At 40.5% G+C, this 19,308-nt stretch overlaps 1 protein-coding gene across 1 annotated transcript; it reads left to right on the top strand.

Moving 5' to 3' along the window:
• Window positions 1-8,135: 8,135 nt before the first annotated feature.
• On the top strand, window positions 8,136-19,076 carry map7a (microtubule-associated protein 7a). The gene is made up of 15 exons (XM_053632780.1): window positions 8,136-9,264; window positions 10,657-10,992; window positions 12,029-12,103; window positions 12,204-12,367; window positions 13,498-13,600; window positions 13,722-13,835; window positions 14,583-14,725; window positions 14,830-14,939; window positions 16,014-16,237; window positions 16,419-16,566; window positions 16,688-16,856; window positions 17,236-17,319; window positions 17,517-17,564; window positions 17,668-17,881; window positions 18,749-19,076. Exons 1-15 carry the CDS (start codon window positions 9,156-9,158, stop codon window positions 18,757-18,759), a joined length of 2,052 nt encoding a protein of 683 aa, XP_053488755.1. The 5' UTR covers window positions 8,136-9,155; the 3' UTR covers window positions 18,760-19,076.
• The last annotated feature ends 232 nt before the right edge of the window (window positions 19,077-19,308 follow it).

Here is a 19,308-nt window from a genome sequence, read left to right on the forward strand (position 1 = left end):
GTATTATTACTCCAGTGTTAGAAAAGAACAGCTTTGGTAAGACTTTCTCTGTTAGCAGTCTCATTCTACACTTATATGCTTTGCTTATGAATGAAGCTAGTTTTAGCTAACAATATTAGCAAAAGTAGCAAACAGGTAACTGATAGCTCAAAGTAAATGCAGATCGCTAATATGCAGCTAATACTGCTAGCTGAATGTAAACATGCCTAGAAACGCTGTTAGCTGAAAGTAAATGGGCCATCAGGCCTCATTTTCCTCTTGGTGGCACAAGATATCTCAAAAGTAACCAGAACTATCGCTCCACACGGCGTTGGTAAGACTTTCACTAATAAATGTCTTGTTGTAACACCCTTTTTTGTCTCGTTATAACACCTATTCTGCAGTATTAGTGGTGTAATTCATGAACAGCCCTCAGTGAGTTTTATGTAACGAGACATTTTGGTATGGTAGTCACACAAACATGACAGATGGGACTATCAGATGTCACGTCTTATCATCATTTAGGAAGCCGTACAGAACATAACGTGACTAAGGTCTGATATTTTCAGTAAAGCAGATTGTGTGCTAGTGCGTGTAGAAGGACAGAGGCGTGCCTAGTGTGTGACTCCTCCAGGCTTTGAACTGTTGATTGGGACCGAGCTGTAAGTCCTCGGGCGGCACAGTGAGATCTGCTGAGATAAGAGTAAAGAACGTTTGGTCGTATGAGCGCTGGCTGATAGAGTTACAGACAGGAATGTGCAGCTCTGTTTGTTGGGATGCTTACTCCTTTCTGGAGTGGAGTTCTCTGCGGCGTTTCCCGGCTTCACCTGTTCACACATGTACAAACTCTTTAAAACCTGACAAAGCAAATCTGGATGAAAATGGATCAAATTTGGCATAACGGATAATGGTTTTGCTTACAACTTGAACCACTGTGGGTGTGTTTCTGTCCGCTGTAACGCTGTTATCCAGAGAAAACGACTGCCTGTTAAACACCACAAAATAGCTGATGTTAAGATAGCATTCATTAGCATAAATGTAATAAAAATACATTAATTGTCATCGACATACCACATGATGCATTTCTCATACAAATCTCGGCTGCCCTCTAGTGGCTACAATTCTCATTTTAATTTTAAACCCAAACGCGTTTGAAAAATGAGATTCACCGAAATCCTCTACTGCCCCCTGCAGGCTGCGATTAAGTTAAGTTAACTGCAAGTTGTAACCTAATTATTAATCACCACAATTATTGGCACCCTCCATTAAAATATCTGTAAGTGCAGCTCTAGAGGAATTCTATATTACAATTTTTTTTTTTACATCCCTGCAAAAATGACATCTTAGCAAATGAAAATATCTTGAATATAGTCGTATTTATCTAGTATTTCTTATTATACGATTACAGTAAACCAAATCAGATCATTTTGCTTCTTTCTGGAAATAAATGCTTAATTCTAACAAAATTATCTGGCAATAGAATAACATTAGTCCAAGCTTGCTGTCTAGAATTAGGTCTAATAATCTTACATTTGGTTTGTCCGAATCTTATATTAGGAAATATTAGATAAGTTCGACTACATTCAAGATATAGTAGAGAGGTTAATCTCCCACTTTGTTTGTTTGTTTGTTTATTTATTTATTTATTAGAAAATACGATACACGTCTTGATACATAGTGCGCAGCATAATACAAAACCAATAAAACTACTAATAAAACAGCTCACTACACTTCAATTGATCTGATCTGATCTGATCGGTTTCAATTCAGGCCCGATCCGATATTCACATTTCTGATTGGTTAAAGTTTTCTAACATCTTCAGGACAGAGGAGGTTACACTTCTACGCTCTTTTTTTTTTTATCTCATTAACTTACTAATAAATAAAAGAGAGGCTTGTGAGGAAACTACTGTTTATAGCTGCTATAACGTAAGTGAGAACAGGAACTCACTCATTTCAAGGACATTCCATGACGTATGTAACTATAAACTGATAAAAAGTATAATGTGTCGTTCTTTAATCACACCACCTTGTCTGTAGGTAACGAAAACAATTTGGGGGTCTATTGCTCTGTGTGTGTGTGTGTGTGTGTGGGAGAGGGAGCGAGAGCGAGATTTGGCTTGTAAATGAGTGCAGCCGTATAGACTTTTGGTCCAACGTAATAGCCTTTTCAGTATGCAGCTCAACAGCCAGGTGTCTCCGTCGTGTCAAAAAGCTCTTTGGTTTTCCCCATGGTGACGAATGACAAAAACAAAAAATGTGAAATAGTCAAAGAAGACAACAAGAGGATTCTTTCCTGGATACAAGAACAATTTAAAAAATAAAAATTCAAAAAATAAGTGACTTTTACAAAACATTTTTGTTTTCTTTAAATGTATTTTAAATAGTCTATTGAGGGTGCCAATAATTACTAATACTATTATTTGAAAAGAAGAAGGTTAAAGGTAAAGGAAAGGTAATTCCTCAAATGGCTGAAAACGTAAACAACGTGTGTAATGTTTGATTTAGGTAATAATTCTCTTAAAGCGTGACAATAGTACTGCATATATTTATTTATTTATTTATTTATTTATTTATTTATTTATAAAAGCTACTAGTAATTCAAAAAGGTATGAAACATAACTTGTAATATTGTATATAATAAAAGTTTCCATTTGGTTTTGTTGTTGTTGTTATTATAATTATACAGTCACTAAAAATACCTGTGCTTCTTTGTTTTTTTTTTTTTTTTTAAACATTTCTTTCTTTCTTTAAACGAGATTTATCCCTGACCCAGTCTGGCTCTTTATTTCAGCTGACGTTAAGCTTAAAATATTATTTATTTTGAGCTCAAACTCATATCTGTATCATTATATTTATTAACTCTTATTTCATTCTGTAACTCTCGTCTGCAGGCTCTGGTATGACTGGGTCACGCCTAATTCCTGACAGATTCCTTCGAGCTGACAAACTTGACCGTGCTGTCCTGGAATGTTGCTGTAGTAAAGGAGCAGACGAATGAAGAGCCCCAGAGCGAGAAGGCCAACGAGACTCGTAGCCGAGACGCGTTCCACGGCGGCCCTCACCTCTGGCAGCTGGTACAGAGAGCGAGGAGCGTGATGGCCAGGATGATGAGGATGACCGCGGAGAGGAGCGCCATCCCCGGGAGGTTTGCCGCTTCCCACGCCTGCAGGTTGACGTAGATGGCTGCCATGATCCTGATTCTAAAGAAATCTGGAAAGAAACCCGAGTGATGTGTTATGGGTGATGAGTTACGGGCTGTAAAGGTGTAAAACTGTCTGTTTGATGTGAAGGTTCTCACAGTGTCTGATCGTGGCAAGAGGAAATGACGTATATTCACCGAAGGATATTGTTTTGTTTTCACAGTAACGCTTGGGCAGAAAACATCTGCATCCACAATGAACACGTTACACCTATATATTTAATAGCTTATTTAATTCAACACACTTATATCTGATGATTTAATGCATGTTTATGTGATGGAGCTGGAGACTAATCCCAGGAATACTGGGATAAACCCCTGCCAGTCCATCTCCGGGCACCATGCACATCTCAGGGGTAGTTTGGAGTCACTAATTCACCTACTGGCTGTTTTGGGTTGGATGAGGAACCTGGAGAACCCTGAAGAAACCAACAATAACGCTATGTGACGATGCATCCCACTGCACTTTGTCTTGTATTGTATTCATTTTTGTCTTGCATCTCGTGTCTTTATCATTCCTCACTCAGTACCTGTTTCCCGCTTCAGTAGTTCTACATTTTTAAACTCTTTTCACCCCATTCGATTATTATATCTCGATGGCGAAATATGTTTTGATACGTTTTGTTTATGACAAATGAGACACGGGGGGAAAAAAAAAAGCTCGCTGCTTCTTGCAATACAAACCGCTGACACGTTTCCCAATCCTTCCGCTTCCTCCAAATCCGACCCCACGTCTTCCGATCGACCGACAGAAAAAGGGTCAGAGCTGAGCAGGTGTTGGGGGCGGAGCTTAATTCTGGGCTAGAAAAGTCTCGAGCGAAGCCTGAAAATAACCACAAAACACCCCGATCCACATGCTTGGTCAGATTTTAATCTGCGAATGTTTCTAAGCCATGTTTGAGATTATCACCTGATCATCACGGCAAGTCTCGATTGCAAACCGCACCTTTAAGTCATTGAGTAGTTGATCTCTAAGGATAACATGAAACCTGCTATAACTCACATTTAGTCAATTAGTCACGTTAATTTGTATTTGCTACGACATTTAAAAAGGGGAGCGTCCAGATTAGTCGCTACAATTCTGTAGAATTAACAGTCGCTTCACGAGGTTATTGTATTGGCTTCACATGGCGCTCTGTAGTTCCAGATCATTACGGTCGTCATACGTATAACACTGCACGTACGATTTAAAACGTTAAATCTGTGGGAAATGTGATTCCAGGTGGAAGATTCACGGCTCCGGGATAACACCCTGCGATACCCATGTGGCCACGCCCCTTTAAATAAACCGTATAAAATGACGAGCCATGAATCTCACAAACGACCAACCTGCTGGACGTTTCCTTCTTACTAAAAAGAAAATGGTTCGACTGTTAAACAACCTCACTAAGGAAGATGGTGTTCTTTTTCTTGTTAAAATCCTGGACCTAAACCTAAAAAAGCCCTTCTGAATATGTCCGATTATGTTAAACCACCATTTAACCTGCGTCTGAACAACAATCTGATCTGTGGTATTTGTACCGTTTAAGGTATTTGTTATACCAAAACAAATTCCAAGTACATGCAAGGCCAATGTACCTGGACGACAACATCCCTACCGTGAAGCACGGTAGTGGTAGCATCGTGTTTAGCGTTAGCCTTGGCCTCTTGGTTGCTTCTCTGATTAAACCCGTCTTTGAGATTTAACGTTCTTATATCTGCGGGATATTTTATTTGTAACCAACTCCTCATTTTCATGAACTTTGTCCCGGACTTCTTTTCATAGATCCTTGGCCTTCATGACGTTGTTTGTTGAAGTAATAAACTCCAGGTTCTTCCAGGAACAGGTGTATTTACATTTGGACACTTTAATTACCCTCCATTCATCATGGTGTGCCAGAAGTAATTTATAGGTTAGTTCTCAGCCACTCTACACACTATTACTAATTGGCTTTTTTTTTTTTCGTGTAGACTTACGACACAATCGGTTTGTTTTTAGGTTGTAACACTAAATAAAAGTACAAAAGGTGCTCAGTAGAGTGCTTCTGATGCATATCATCATCTGTATCACTAGATCAGGTGTGTCCAATTCTTTGGGTAGATGACTGGGAGGAGAGCGCAGCGCTGGCTGAGTACATTAGTATGTAATGCGGTTTTACTGCAGTCCCCCCCCCCCACCCCTCTTCAAACTTGAAACAAAGGATGGGAATGCCCACTTGGCATCGTGCCATAATTCAAGGTTTGTCTGCTGCTTGAATGAAATAAGTCAAAATATATCCAGGACGCATCGTCCCTCAATTCCTCACGCGGATAAACCAAACACTGTTCCTGTAAGTTTAATATGAGGTTAATTAACCTTCATTCATTTTATGAAACTCGTACACTAATTAAATGTACCGTGCTGCTATAATGGAAAACTTTGTGACCGTTTGTAAAAAAAATAAATAAATAAAATGCCCCAGTTAAAGAGTTACCAGTTAAATAACAACAATAATTTATGCATAATTTAGGATTATTATTATTTAATGATATAGTTCAGGAATGAAATTGTCAGGTCATGATGCGTGATGTTATAAGTCCGGATGTGCTGTTTTAGCCCCACCCCAAAACTGCAATTAAAGCCGGGAACTGGTTCTTACAGCCTGAGATAAGACTATCACTAGTCCGCAGCACTTTTTTCGCTTCACCTCACCCAAGAAAATATTCCGAAAAATTTTGTTTGTTTATGATTAACAGTGACTCTCTTTCAGGAACAAAGACAAATCTCAAAAAAAAAACAATCCAGAATGAAAGCGGGAAAAAAAATGATGGTGAAGTGTGATGCAGGTGTATACACAAGCTAAGCTCTGTTCTTTTAATTTCGTTGAAAAGGAAAAAAGGAAGATGAAGTCACGTACGTGTTCTCGCTGAGACGTTCGTCGATCTGCTGATGATGTCCCTCTTGACCTCTTGACCTTTTTCTTAGATCACAAGCAGAGCTCCTTTTCCATGTGTGTGTCCTGCATGTCAGTGTGGTTGAATACGAGGCTCAGTACCGTCTCCTGTCTGAGTGAAAGTGTGTGTGCGTGTGTGTGTGAGTGTGTGTGTCACATACAGGTGATATACACCTTACTGAAAAGCGTCACTTCCTCATTCTCTCTCATTCTCACATTCTCTCTCTCTCTCTCTCTCTCTCTCTTTCTCTCTCTCTCTCTGTTCTTATCAGTGTTTCCTATAATTACATACCACATTTCCTTTGCTCAGGATATTTACATACACATCTAGAGAGTGTGTTTTGTGTCACGCCACAACATTTGCTTAGCTAGAACACGAGGAGAGTTTGTTTCTGTGAACTACATGTAAAGGTTCAGTCAAATGCACGGACATGCACTTTTAACGTTTGAACGATCATATTTAACTATATAATTATATCATATTTTTTGCCACTTAGCATCAGGACCTTCCCTAAAAGTGCGGGGGAAAAAAACAAAAAAAGCTATCAACGGCTGCAGAAGACATGTTGTGAAAAACCCTCGAGCGACTGCAGAAGACCTGCAGCAAGACTTGGTGTAACAGGCGCTGAGGTTTCAGTGAGCACAGTAAGGCGCGTACTAAACGCAGAAGGTTTCCATGCCAGAACTCCAAGACGTTCATCGCTACTGACCCAAAAGCACAAGAAAAGTCGCTCAAAATCATATAAATAATGCGGAGAAGTTTTGGGATTCTGTTCTGTGGAGCGATGAAACAAAACTGGAACTTTTCAGCACGATGGATCAGCGGTATGTCTTGAGGAAGAAGAATGAAGAAAGAAAACTCTGTCCACAGTCGAGCATGGTGGAGGTTCGGTGATGCTCTGCGGCTGCTTTGCATCCTCTGGCACTGGAAACCTGCGGCGTGTGGAAGGTGAGATGGATTCACTGAAGTATCAGGAAATCCTAGGAGAAAACGTCACGCCATCTGTGAGGAAGCTGAAGCTTGGGTATCATTGGACCTTCCAACTGGACAATCATCCCAAGCATACCTCAAATTCCACCAAGGCAGTTGCAGAAGTAGTCCTGGAAGATTCTACAGGGCCATCACAGTCACCTGACTTGAACCACATAGAAAATCTCCGGTGGGATTTGAAGGCGGCGGCTGCAGCACGCAAACCCGAGAATATTACTGAACTGGACGCCATTGCTCATGAGGAACCGGGTAAGATTCCAATGTCTGTATATATGTTGTGTGATCTAAAGCTAATGTATATACAGTGCAAGGTATTGCTGATGCTATGAGCAGCCATTTTGATTTGATATCAGTTGCTGAACACGGAGTTGAGGGCCTCTTCGTCATCTCTTCTATTTTATTCATTCGTTTATAATTTCTCTCTTTTTTATCTTAACTGTGTTGTTTTATTTTGTAGCTTTTTATCACTTTTAATATCCTTAATTTTTAAAAAAACAAAACTTCACAGCTTATCGGTCAATGAAAGTTGTTTTTAAATGTGCATTATAATAAATATATTGTAACGTGACTTGACTAACTAACAGCGTTTTAGCCCTGACCCTGATCTGTTTGTTCCAGCATAAGGATTTGTTTTTATGGAGACATAAAGCTCTTACGTGCGTCTCTGTGGATAAGCTCGGCTGCTCAACGCTGTAAATGTAAATGTGCACATTTTGCCTTTGTAACCGTCTCCATGCTGTTTTAGCGCCTCTGGATCTTCAATTGACCCTCAAACCTTCAACCAAAATGCTTTGACTCGTTGTTTCCTTACAGAATACCAACATCAAGCATCTTTTATTAAACTTAATTTAATAGAATTTCATTTTAAATCAGATTCAGTGTAAAACAGACGTACAGTTTCCTAGCTGAAAGGGATGTGTGCACAAACTTTTGCACTTTACTGTATAAATCTCTGTATCTCTGTAAAGGATTTTTTTTAAAAATAAAAAATTAAATGACGCCAAGAATAAATAATTGAACGTCCTGGGGTTGTGTGTGTGGGGGGGGGGGGGGTCACCAAGGTATCATGTGATCCCGAGCGCCACCTAATGGCGGTTTATTAAAAAATGTACTTTGAGACATGCATACTGTAGAGCTGGGCATTATGGGATATGTGCACAATTCATATTTTAAGATTTAATATTTGTTTGTTTGTTTATTAAATATTTCTAATGTTTAGTTTTTGCCATTGTTTATACTGCAGTTTTATATTAATTCGTTTTTAAGATTTTTAAAAAAATTATATTTATTTAGTTTAGTCCGTATATTAAATTTTTTTTTGCCTGTGTTTATACTGGAATTTTATATCACTGCTATTGTTTTTTTTTATCATTTATCATGAATGTTTATTAAATTAATACATTTGTTTTTTAAATTTAATAAATTTCTATTTGAAGATTGATTTGTATTTGTTTCATTTTTATTTTAATAGTTTTTGTCCATGTATTGCAATTTTATGCAAATGTATTCCTGAGATTATTTTTTTCTATGATTAAAAATAGTTATTTAATATTTATTTCGTTTTTTTCCCACGTATTTAGTTTGTCTCTGTAAATATTGCAATTTTATATCAATTATTTCTGAAGATTTTATTTTAATGTAGTTGTTTGTAGTTTTTCCCACGTTTATGCAAATTATTTTAAGGATTTATTTATATTTGTTTTCTTTGTATATAATATTTATCCTCCCATTTATTAACAGATGGGTAATGTCATGCCGTCAAACTGATATTTCACTGTTGCTCTGGTAACTTCTGTGGAGCGTGTGTGTGTGTGTGTGTTTTTATTCAGCTCCAAATGCGCCTCATCCTTGCTGACGTGAACGATGCAGACTCTTAAAGGGGAAGAGAGAGAGTGCAAATCAAAATAGATTCATTTACAGAGCGCTTCGTACTGAGTGGGATTGGGACGCAGCCCAGGCTCTCTCTCTCTCTTTCTCTCTCTCTCTCTCTCTCTCTCTCTCTCTCTCGCACACGCACACACACATCCTGGAGCAGATACAGCACACAGGAGAATCAGGGTGTAACAGCACAATGCCAGCTCCATGTATGAGCCTGGCAGGGCAGCAGAGGAACTGGAGGCAGGCTGGCAAGGTGACGTTCCCCAGACTCTCCATCCTTCCAGAAGAAGACAAGATGAAAGGTGGGTGAACGGATTAACACTAACGAGCATGATGAGGTATTTTTTTTTTTTTTTGGTGGATGATACTGTATGTGTGTCAATGACATTTACATACACAATGTACACAGTACGTGCTCGCTGCTCAGGACGTTTATGAATAAATACAGTATAGAATTGTGTCACCATAACAGATGGAACCGTCCCATGTACCGTACGACGAACTTACTGATTCCCCAGGGTTCTCTTGGAATCACATGGTTCTCTGTTATGTAACACGCGCACACACACCTACACACACACACACACACACACACACACACAGAGCAAAGATTGGAACGATCTGACTTCACACAAAGCATACCTTTCTCACAAGCTCTGTCCTAACATCCAGCATCCGAGTATGGAGTTTTTGAGGAACCGTAGTCAGGCGCTCTGGATGTGTTATCTCATCCACATCGTCCCCCGGACACACTCTCGACGCAAACAAACAACGTCTTTGTACCTTTCTGTTCAGGCCCTGGGCTGTGCTGGAGAACAACACTCTCAGAGTCAGCATTGGACGGGTCTGACGTCGGCCTGCTGGTTATTAAAGATCTTAAAGTGCTAAATCGATCTAAACAAAGCAAAACGTTGTTTTCTACGACGACGTTCTGTTTATCAACGAACATCAAGCAGAAAACTGGCTCACATGAACACAAACGTGCTTTAAAACTGAGCTTGAGGTAATAAGGAGCGTTTTTTTTTTTTTTTGTCCGTTAGCATGTTTCGTTTATGTTTCGCTATGGCAACTAGCGTATTTGTAGCTGTCGAGGGAGTTTGCAGAACTAAAATACGTACACGCTTAATTCAAAGTCCATACAGTTTTCTACAACAGCAGAACTTTATCGTCATCTGCATCATTCGCAGCTTTCTGCTACAGTCCCACCTTCAAACGTTGGGAGGCGGGGCTTAGGGGGTGCTGAGAAAAAAGTGATTCCGGTTGTCCAAGATGGCCGCCCACTTAAAGTCCCCATGAAATGGCTTTTAATATGAATATGCTCGCCCTAAGGTTAGCTCTAAGCTAGTGCGCTCCAAAACAATGACAAAATTCGCATTTAGAAGATATACGCGTTCAAAATCGACCGTCTCTCTCTACCACCGATACGGATCAACGATTCTGATGACATCATACTGCACTTCAGCATCTTATCAGATTTTCTGTCCAATCATACGCTCTGTAGAATTTGAAGTGTCCCGCCCCCAACATTAGTACATTTAGAAATTAGCGGCATCCATCACACGGTCATATTGTGAATCACAGTTTTTAGGAAGACGTTACATGAACGTTACAGGTCTGTAAAACTTTCAAACGTGACACCTTTCACCTTTAAGCTTTAACAGAGTTACTGAATCTGATCTGATGCTGTTTGTCAGGATCCAACCTTGATGTGAAGTCCAAACCGGAGCAGAAGCGAGCGTCCTTTTCTCCCTCAGCTCAGATGAGTAACCTCAGAAGAAACGGAAACGCTGCTGCTGCTGCAGGTGTGAAACAGCTCGAGCTTGACCGTCAGTCCTGCTGTCCTGCTTTCCTCCTTCACTTCAGCGGTCTCGGGCCAGACTGTGGTGCTGATGTGGTGCAGTGGCACAACGGGCCTCTTTGTACTGGTCAAACAAATTGTGGGGTGGGGGGAGGCGACAACAACAACACCAACAACAACAACAACAACAACAACAAAACACACAAAAAGACAAGAGCTTTTAAAGCTCTAAGCAAAAAAATCCATTAGTAAATCAGATTAAGAAAAAAAAAATCATGTGATTCACTCAGTGTCCTCATTTAACCATGAGACTGATATTGTGTTTTCAGATCAGATTAGATCAGATCAGAGGTTGGACAAAGTACTGAGAAATTATACTGAAATGAAAGTAAATATAGATAATATCTCAGAATCTTTTAAAATCTTTCAAACTCACTAAACAGTGGATCAAATGTACGCAAGCGAAAGTCACAAACTTGCTAATATTAAAAGTGCTTAAAAGTATTAAGCAGTAAAAACTGCTGAAATGTAATGTTAATTATGTAAACTTTCATCTCTTATCTAAAACTATTTTCTCTTTTTTTTAATTTGCCTGAAAAAAATAAATAAATCATTCGTTCTCTGTAAACATTGCAATGGCTAGAATTCGACTTGCTGCCAAACTAATTATGTTAGCTACTGGAATTTATGCTAGTCGAACCTGGTGTTAGCAAAACACACACACACACATACACAAAAACTGAGGTAATATCGGCAGTTAATATTAACAAATTCGTGAAAATTACCTCAACATCCATCCATCTTCTATAGCGCTTATCCTTCAGGGTCACGGGGAACCTGGAGCCTATCCCAGGGAGCATCGGGCTCAAGGCGGGGTACACCCTGGACGGGGTGCCAATCCATCGCAGGGTACACTCACATACACACTCGCACCCCCATTCATACACTACGGACATTTTGGACATGCCGATCAGCCTACCATGCATGTCTTTGGACTGGGGGAGGAAACCGGAGTACCCGGAGGAAACCCCTGCAGCACAGTCATTGACTGGATTAGAAACAAAACGTTCACGATTTAATGAGTACTTTTGAAAGCTTAAACGAATCATGTAAGGAGTTAAAAGTACATTTATTTCTTGGAGACGTAATTACGTAAGAGTACAAGTATTAACTTTCAATAATATTCAAGTAAAATATAAAAGTATTCTTTCTGCATGTTGTATAACGTGTAAAACGTAGCAGCCGGTGACTGTAGTTGTGTTTCTCAGAGTCCCACACGGTGAAGGTAGACGAGAGACTGCGACTGGCTCGAGAACGGAGAGAGGAGCACCTCAAACAGCTCGGTATTTATTTCCACAAGCATCATTTTCTAGATGCTTTTATCTTCACATGTCTTTTTTTTTTTTTTTTTTTACTTAACTGTTAGCTTGTGGCTGTGTTTAGCATCACGGGAGCACAGCTGGCTGGTCCGAGAGGAGAGAGCCCGGAGGTTCTACGAGAAACACATGGAGGAGCGTCGGAAAAAGCTGGAGGAGCAGAGGCAGAGGGAGGAGAGGAGGAGGAACGCGGTGGAAGAAAAACGCAGACAGAGGCTCAAAGAAGAGCGAGTGAGTCTAAATGGGTTCCTCAAGGGGTTCATGGATAGAACGCTTCCTTAGGAACTTAGGAAAAAGAAATACTCTGTTGTAGGGTTCTATATAGAACCTTTCAAAAAAAAAAAACCTCACAGAGGGACAGGACAGTGAATCTTTTAAGGTTCTAGAATGAACCCTTTTTTTTTTCTAAGTGCGTTTGCTTGATTTATTTTTTTTGGACATTTGCTGGTGGCTAACAGTGTTCTGATAGAAAAATGGGTTCCTCATAGGGTTCTTAGCTCACTAAATACACAGGATCTGCTTGGGATCCTTTGTGAAATGTCAGTGCTGTTGTATTGTAGGGTTCCGTGTATGTAGAACCTTTTGAAGGGTCCTCCAAATGGACATGACAAAGAAGGCTTTAATGTTAAACTGTTTTTGTTTTACAGCATTTATCGGTTGCTACGATTGGGTTCTATTTCTGCGAACTTTAAGGGTTCCTCCAAATGAACAGGATGAAGAGGACTTCTAGAAGGAACCTCTTTATCTAAAAAATGTTTATTTTGATCTACTTGGAACCCTTTCGGAAAGGGAAATACTCACGTCGTCATGTAGTAGAAGAATGACGGTCCTTCATCAAGGGTTCTTCGAATAGTTAAGGGTTCTTCTTGGGGAAGAACTGGTATATGGTTCTACATAGAACCTGCATGGAAGCTTTAAGCGTTTCAACACACTCGTAGAAGAAAATGAATCATTTAAAGCTTCATCATTGGTCCTTTGGATAAGCGACACATAAGCGTACCTGTAACGGTTTCTCCACACTCTTAGAGAAGAGGAAAGGTCCTTTGGATAATTTTGGATATAATGCTTCTTAATTTCTCAAAAGGGTTCTATGTCTTCTCCTGGAGGATCCTACGTAGAACCTTTAAGGCTTCCCACAGGTTCTAGAGTCCTAACTTTTTTTCCACTGAAGTCCAGGATGTCATTTTCATGACTTGTGATTTCACTTGGACTTAATTGTCTATGACTTGAGTTGTTGACTTGGACGTGGTGGTTCTACGTGAATGTTATTACTCAAACTAAGCTGCAGGAGCCGATTACCGTTAAGTGACTTTACTAGAACTTTACTAGGTGTGTAACGTAACGTTCTGGACTTCTCTCAGGAGCGGTACGAGTCTGTGGTGCAGAAGACCATGGAGAGGAGCCAGAAAGCCAAACAGAGAAGCACACAGAGGAGAGTGTGCAACACCAAGAACAACACAAACGGTAAAATTCTGCGAGTGTGTCTTTAAAAGCCTAAACCCTTCTCTTTGGCTTCTCGCGTGTTCTTCGTTAACCTCGTATCGATCCTCTTTGCTTTAAGTGTCTGTGGTTTGCTTCTCTCCAGCTAAACGTCGCTCTCTTAGTCAGTGGGAGATAAACCTGGTTAATCGCCTTCAGACTCCTACCATCTCTTATCTAGCCAGGAGCAGGAGTGCCATATGTCTGTCCAGAGAAGAAGGTAAACAGTGTATTAAAGGTGCAGTTTGTAGTATATTAGAGCTGCGGTTTGTAAGTTTAACAACGTTTCACGAGCTGTAATAATTGATGACAGCTTAGAAGCATTGTGAAGCACTGTGTAGCTGTACAACACAGTTTTCTTCATTTTAAAGTGTTATTTGACATTTTTCTGGCCCTGAAATTGGCTCCACCATCTGTTAAAGTAATACTGATTAGCTTTGCCGCCTTCAACTTCTAAAGAAGTAGTTTGAGGCGAGGAGTGGGTTACCTTGCAGACAGCAGAGAGGAGATAACTAGAGAGATGCATTAAAGGTGCAGTTTATAGTATATTAAAGGTGCCGTTTGTAATTTTCACAATGTAGTAATATTACATATTCATGGACATCTTAGAGACATTTTGATTCAGAATATTCCCATGCAGTCGATCAGGCTATTTTCTTCATATTAAAGCTTCTTTTTATATTTTTTCTTGCCCTGAAATTGGCTCCACCTCCCAGCAAATTAATACTGCTTAGATGATTCCGAAAGCATAAGTTTCAGCAGTGTGAGCCCTAAAAATGACAAACTGCTCCTTTAAAAATAGCAAATCCCAATCGCTCAGAGATTTACAGTAAACCGAAGGCGAAGCAGCTGTGCTAACGCTGGTGCTTGCTTTTCTCTCGTCCTCTTTTGCTTCACTCATTTTCATTCTTTTTTTAATTTTTTTTTTTATTTTATAAAAAAAACAACCCATGTTGTCATTGTTCAGTTGTTCATATTTGTCGACGTGCAGTTTCATGCCACACTATGAGCAATAGCAGTCCTCAGAAACCTGGTGGAGCATCGACACACAGCAAGGCTCTCAGGCCCGGGGTGAAGGATGGCAGCCACCAAACCTCCGGGAATAAACCGGTGAGAGTTCTGCTTTGTTTATTAAGACTGCTAATAATGTGCACTGACATGCTAATGTAATGGAAGCTCTTTGTCTCTGTTTGTGCGTGTCGTATGGGTCTCAGGGTTCAAATCTCGAGAGGCGAGAACGGAAAAAGCCCCATTCTCACTCGGCGAGAGTTAAAGTCAGCTCCACATCAGGGACCGAGAACAAAACAATATCCTCGTTAACAGGGTATGTAAAATACGGCACTAATATTGGCACCCTTGGAAAACATGAGCAAAGAAGGCCGTGGAAAATTGTCTTTATTGTTTAACCTTTTGCTCTTTTGTTTAAAAAAATTCACAAAAATACTCTGCTCTCATGGATATCAAGCAATTGCAGACAAAACACAGGTTTATCTAAAAATATCTTTGTTAAATATAGGTGTGCTACAATTATTGGCACCCTTTTAGTCAATGCTTTGTGCTATCTCCCTATGCCAAGATAACAGCTCTGAGTCTTCTCCTATAATCCCTGATGAGGTTGGAGAATACATGGCGAGGGATCTGAGAACGTTCTTCCATACAGAATCTCTCCACATCCTTCACATTTCATGGTCCATGGTTTCATGGTGATCAGTGATTGGTTGTTGGGAGCAATGGAAAGCAGTAATTTGTCATTAGGAACCATGGAGATTAGTGATTGGTTGTTAGGAACAACTGTGATCTGTGTTTTTTTTTAATTTTTTGTTGGAACAATGGTGACCAGTGATTGGTTGTTGGGAACGAATGCTGATCAGTGATTTGTTGCTGGGAATAATAGTGATCAGTGATTGGTTGTTGGGAAAGAATGGTGATCAGTGATTGGTTGTTGGGAAAGAATGGTGATCAGTGATTGGTTGTTGGGAATAATATTGATCAGTGATTGGTTGTTGGGGGGAAAAAATGGTGATCAGTGATTTGTCAGTGGGAATAATGGTGATCAGTGATTGGTTGTTGGGGGAAAAATGGTGATCAGTGATTGGTTGTTGGGAAAGACACGTAATCAGTGATATAATGCTAAGAACAATAGTGATCTATGATTTTTTTTTTTTTTTTTGGGAGCAATGATGGCCAGTGATTGGTAGTTGGCTGGTGGTAAGTCGAGTAAACCGACTTACCACCAGCCAACTACCAATCACTGGTCATCATTCGCTAACTTAGCGCCACTTAACGAAAACAATTACACAGCTGTGTAGTTGCAGCTGCAGTGCTGTCAGAGATGCTGTTATAGAATCAGAGCTGTTTTATATGAAGATAAATCAACAGATTCTCTCTGTGTTACTAGACCGAGGCTGACTCCGAGAGTGTCCCCCAGTCAGGAGTGTTTGCCCGCCCTGCCTGAGGAGGAAGATCCCAGGCCAGAGAGCACACTGAACTCCCATCGGCCTCAACGTGACCAGTCAGCTGCTGTGTGCTCGCACGAGGATGTTGGGTGTGATGGACTGGTCCGGGAAAACCCGGGCTCTAACAGACCTCCGGCTGCTCCTGGATTTCCTCGCACTCCTAACGGTGAGCGAAAGAACAGCTTTTGATCCGCAACCAGTTTAAAAGCTTGACTTCAGGACAGAATTGCCGAGTTATAGGGTTTTTTCCCCACCACGTTCCTAAAGTTTTGGCACCCGGTTATTTCTTCATGGTCAAACATTGGTGCTTTTTTACTCAGAACAACTGTTCTTTGTTGTTGTTTTAGAGCCAAGTGTCGGAACCCAGAGCAGACCCTCAGCAGGAACCACAGACCCTGAAGAGGCTTCACGTCTGCTGGCGGAGAACAGACGACAAGCTCGGCTGCAGCGAGAGAGGGAGGAAGAAGAACGCAGGCATAGGGAGGAAACAGAGCGGTGAGGAGAAAGAGGGAGAATGCACACTATACAGAATTCAAACGTCTTCAAAAATGTATTTCTTAAAGTCGTAAAAGTGTACAATTACTACGCATTAGTGTGTGTGTGGGTGTGTGTTCAGGCGAGGGAGAGAAGAATTGGCCCTTCGGAGAGCTGAGGAGCGAGCGAGGCATGAGGCGGAGGCCCGGTGTGAGGAGAAAAGGAGGAGGGAGGAGGAGGAGGAGCGAAGGAAGGCAGAAGAGGAGAAGGCTCAGAAGCAAAGAGAGGAGGAGAGGAGACTTCAGCAACAGGTCACACGTGTGTTTATACGCTTCAGTGTAATCACAGTGGTGTTGAATTCTCCATTCTGATTGGTCAGAAGGTGTTGATTAATTATTAATTTTCTATAACAGCATTTTTTCTGGCCCTGAAATGATCTCCACCCCAATCTAGAAACAAGCTGCTAATGTCTTGGCTTTTTTTCTGTAAAAAAAATAATATATATAGTTAAAACACAGAAGGAGGTTAAATTCATATCAGTGATGCATGTTTTAAATGCAGTTGCAGTTCGCCTCACGGGCAGCAGAGGGCTCTAAACCTCTCAAACTGCTCCTTTAACTACAGTAACTAACCCATCCAATATTCTTTTGTACGTTTCTCAAAGGTACTACATTCTGTCTTTGCTTTCAGAAAGAAGAAGAGGAGGAGAGGCAGAGGCTTGAGAGAGAGACGCGGTTCCAGAGAGAGGAAACCGAGCGGCAGGAGAGGAAGAAGGTAAGATGGCCGTCGGCTCACGATGTGAATGTAGGTCATCCCGAGCACTGAGCTTGAACGCTGGCCTCGTCGACATTATTTATATCTCGCATCCTAGAAAATTACAGGCCAGCCATCTCTATCTCCATCTCCATACAGAAAAATAAAATACCCAAAGAGCTGTTTTATGTCCTAATATGTTATATTGGTGTCCACAGCGGTTAGAAGAAATTATGAAAAGAACAAGGAAGACAGATGCTGAGATGGTAATAAAGAGAATTACGGATTATACCTCAATAGATGTTTCTCCACAAGTTTGCAATCTTAAGAAAACCACGTATTCATACGTAAATTCACGTTGTCTCGTAGAAACCTCAGTTGTCGTCTGTGCCACCGAATGAGAACGTGACGTCCCTCCATAGCCTCCCCTTAGAAGAAGTGATCAAGCTTCCCAGCCCGGCCAAGGGCTCCATGATGAGCTTAGCCAACGAGGAGGACATTCTTCCTGCAGTGGCCTTCAAGGAGCGCAGGTCCATCCGCACCCTCACGGGTCTGGAGGAGATCCAGGCCCATCAAAGGGCAGGTGAGGACCCAAAAAATATCAAAAGATATGCCTTCAGGGACATCTTTAACACGATGTAGTAAACTTACGATGGCACAGTAACCACAGTCTTTCGGTTAATCCGTTTTGAACCAGGAGCCACTGACGGAGATAACAATTTAAACTTCCCTTAAAGCGAAAAGCTCGATTTAAATGTTTGAACTCCTCTCGAATAGCTCATTCGGATTGGTTCTTGGGTCATGTGTCCATTTTAAACACACTTTTTATCTGTATAAAAATAATTTTGTATAAAACATTCAGCGAAGCACAATTTGTGACATCACAACACAGACGCAGTGACACTTTTAACCAATCACATCCAATATGCAAATCACCAAAGGATGACATGACATCTGGAAACGTTTAGCCTGTCAGGTTTAATCAAACCGTGAAAACAATTATGATGACAGTTGAAACTGAAATCCTACTTGCGTTGACAAATATGAACCAGGTCATCAGCAGGTACCTAGCCTGTTAGCAATTTGGGATGGGTAGTCTTTAAAGGACTAGCTAATTCCTATTATATAGATTGGTTCATGGGTTATATTTCCATTTAAACCACAAAGCTGATTCAGAACAGCTCAGTTTGTGATGTCACAACACAAGATTTTAACCAATCACTTCCGATATGCAAATTACCGGTTAGCTATTTAATATGGCAGAATAACAAGAAAGTTTTTCCAATTTGCATATCATGTATATTTATAGATCCTGGTATTTATATGAGGGTGAATTTGTAATGTTAGGTAGATTATTGTGAATGGTTTAGAATTTCACATTCATGGATAATAACTTAACAGTTTCTTTTTATTTTTTTTTAAAAATTGTTTTCCTTTTTTCATCCTTCAGAAGTCATCTAAAGATGAGAAGATCTCCAAGGAACCTGCAACTCTGTACTTTATGTATGAAAACAAGCAGAAACGCTTCACCTGCACTTTAAGAACCCTCGACACCTTTCGCACCTTTGAAGTGAAACAGAAGTATTTGACCCCCTGCTGAAACGTTATTTATTTTGTCCTTGGCGTTTTTGGTAACTCGCTACTTAACTAATGACTTCCCAGTGTAACCTTTTACGGAAAACTTCATAAACGTGACACAACCACGTCAAACCCGTGTCATGGCGCATCGTCATGTCCAGACTTGTCACGTCAGCGTTACAGATAACTGTCCGCTTACATCACGTGCTAAGTTCTTGCCAAGTGTCCTCTAGCTAGCATGTGCGTTATAGTAAAGGTAGATGTTAAGGTAAACATGCTTTATAATGCTGCCATAGACTTAGCGGTAACATGTCATAATGCAACTCATAACCCTTTATGATATATATGTAAGGAATAATACACTCGGGGGGGGGGGCGCTGTTTTTAAAAAATAATCAACAGTGCATCCCGATGTGAAGCAGTGTTAAATTT

This window comes from Ictalurus furcatus, chromosome 9 (genome assembly GCF_023375685.1).
Source record: "Ictalurus furcatus strain D&B chromosome 9, Billie_1.0, whole genome shotgun sequence".
NCBI lineage: Eukaryota > Metazoa > Chordata > Actinopteri > Siluriformes > Ictaluridae > Ictalurus > Ictalurus furcatus.

Bases quoted from the DNA above. Each gene is read 5' to 3' on its own strand.
- map7a (XM_053632780.1), top strand. From the start codon at position 9,156: ATGCCAGCTCCATGTATGAGCCTGGCAGGGCAGCAGAGGAACTGGAGG. The intron at 14,726-14,829 runs GTGAGAGTTCTG...TATGGGTCTCAG, and splicing joins AAACCTCCGGGAATAAACCG to GGTTCAAATCTCGAGAGGCG. The intron at 14,940-16,013 runs GTATGTAAAATA...CTGTGTTACTAG, and splicing joins ACAATATCCTCGTTAACAGG to ACCGAGGCTGACTCCGAGAG.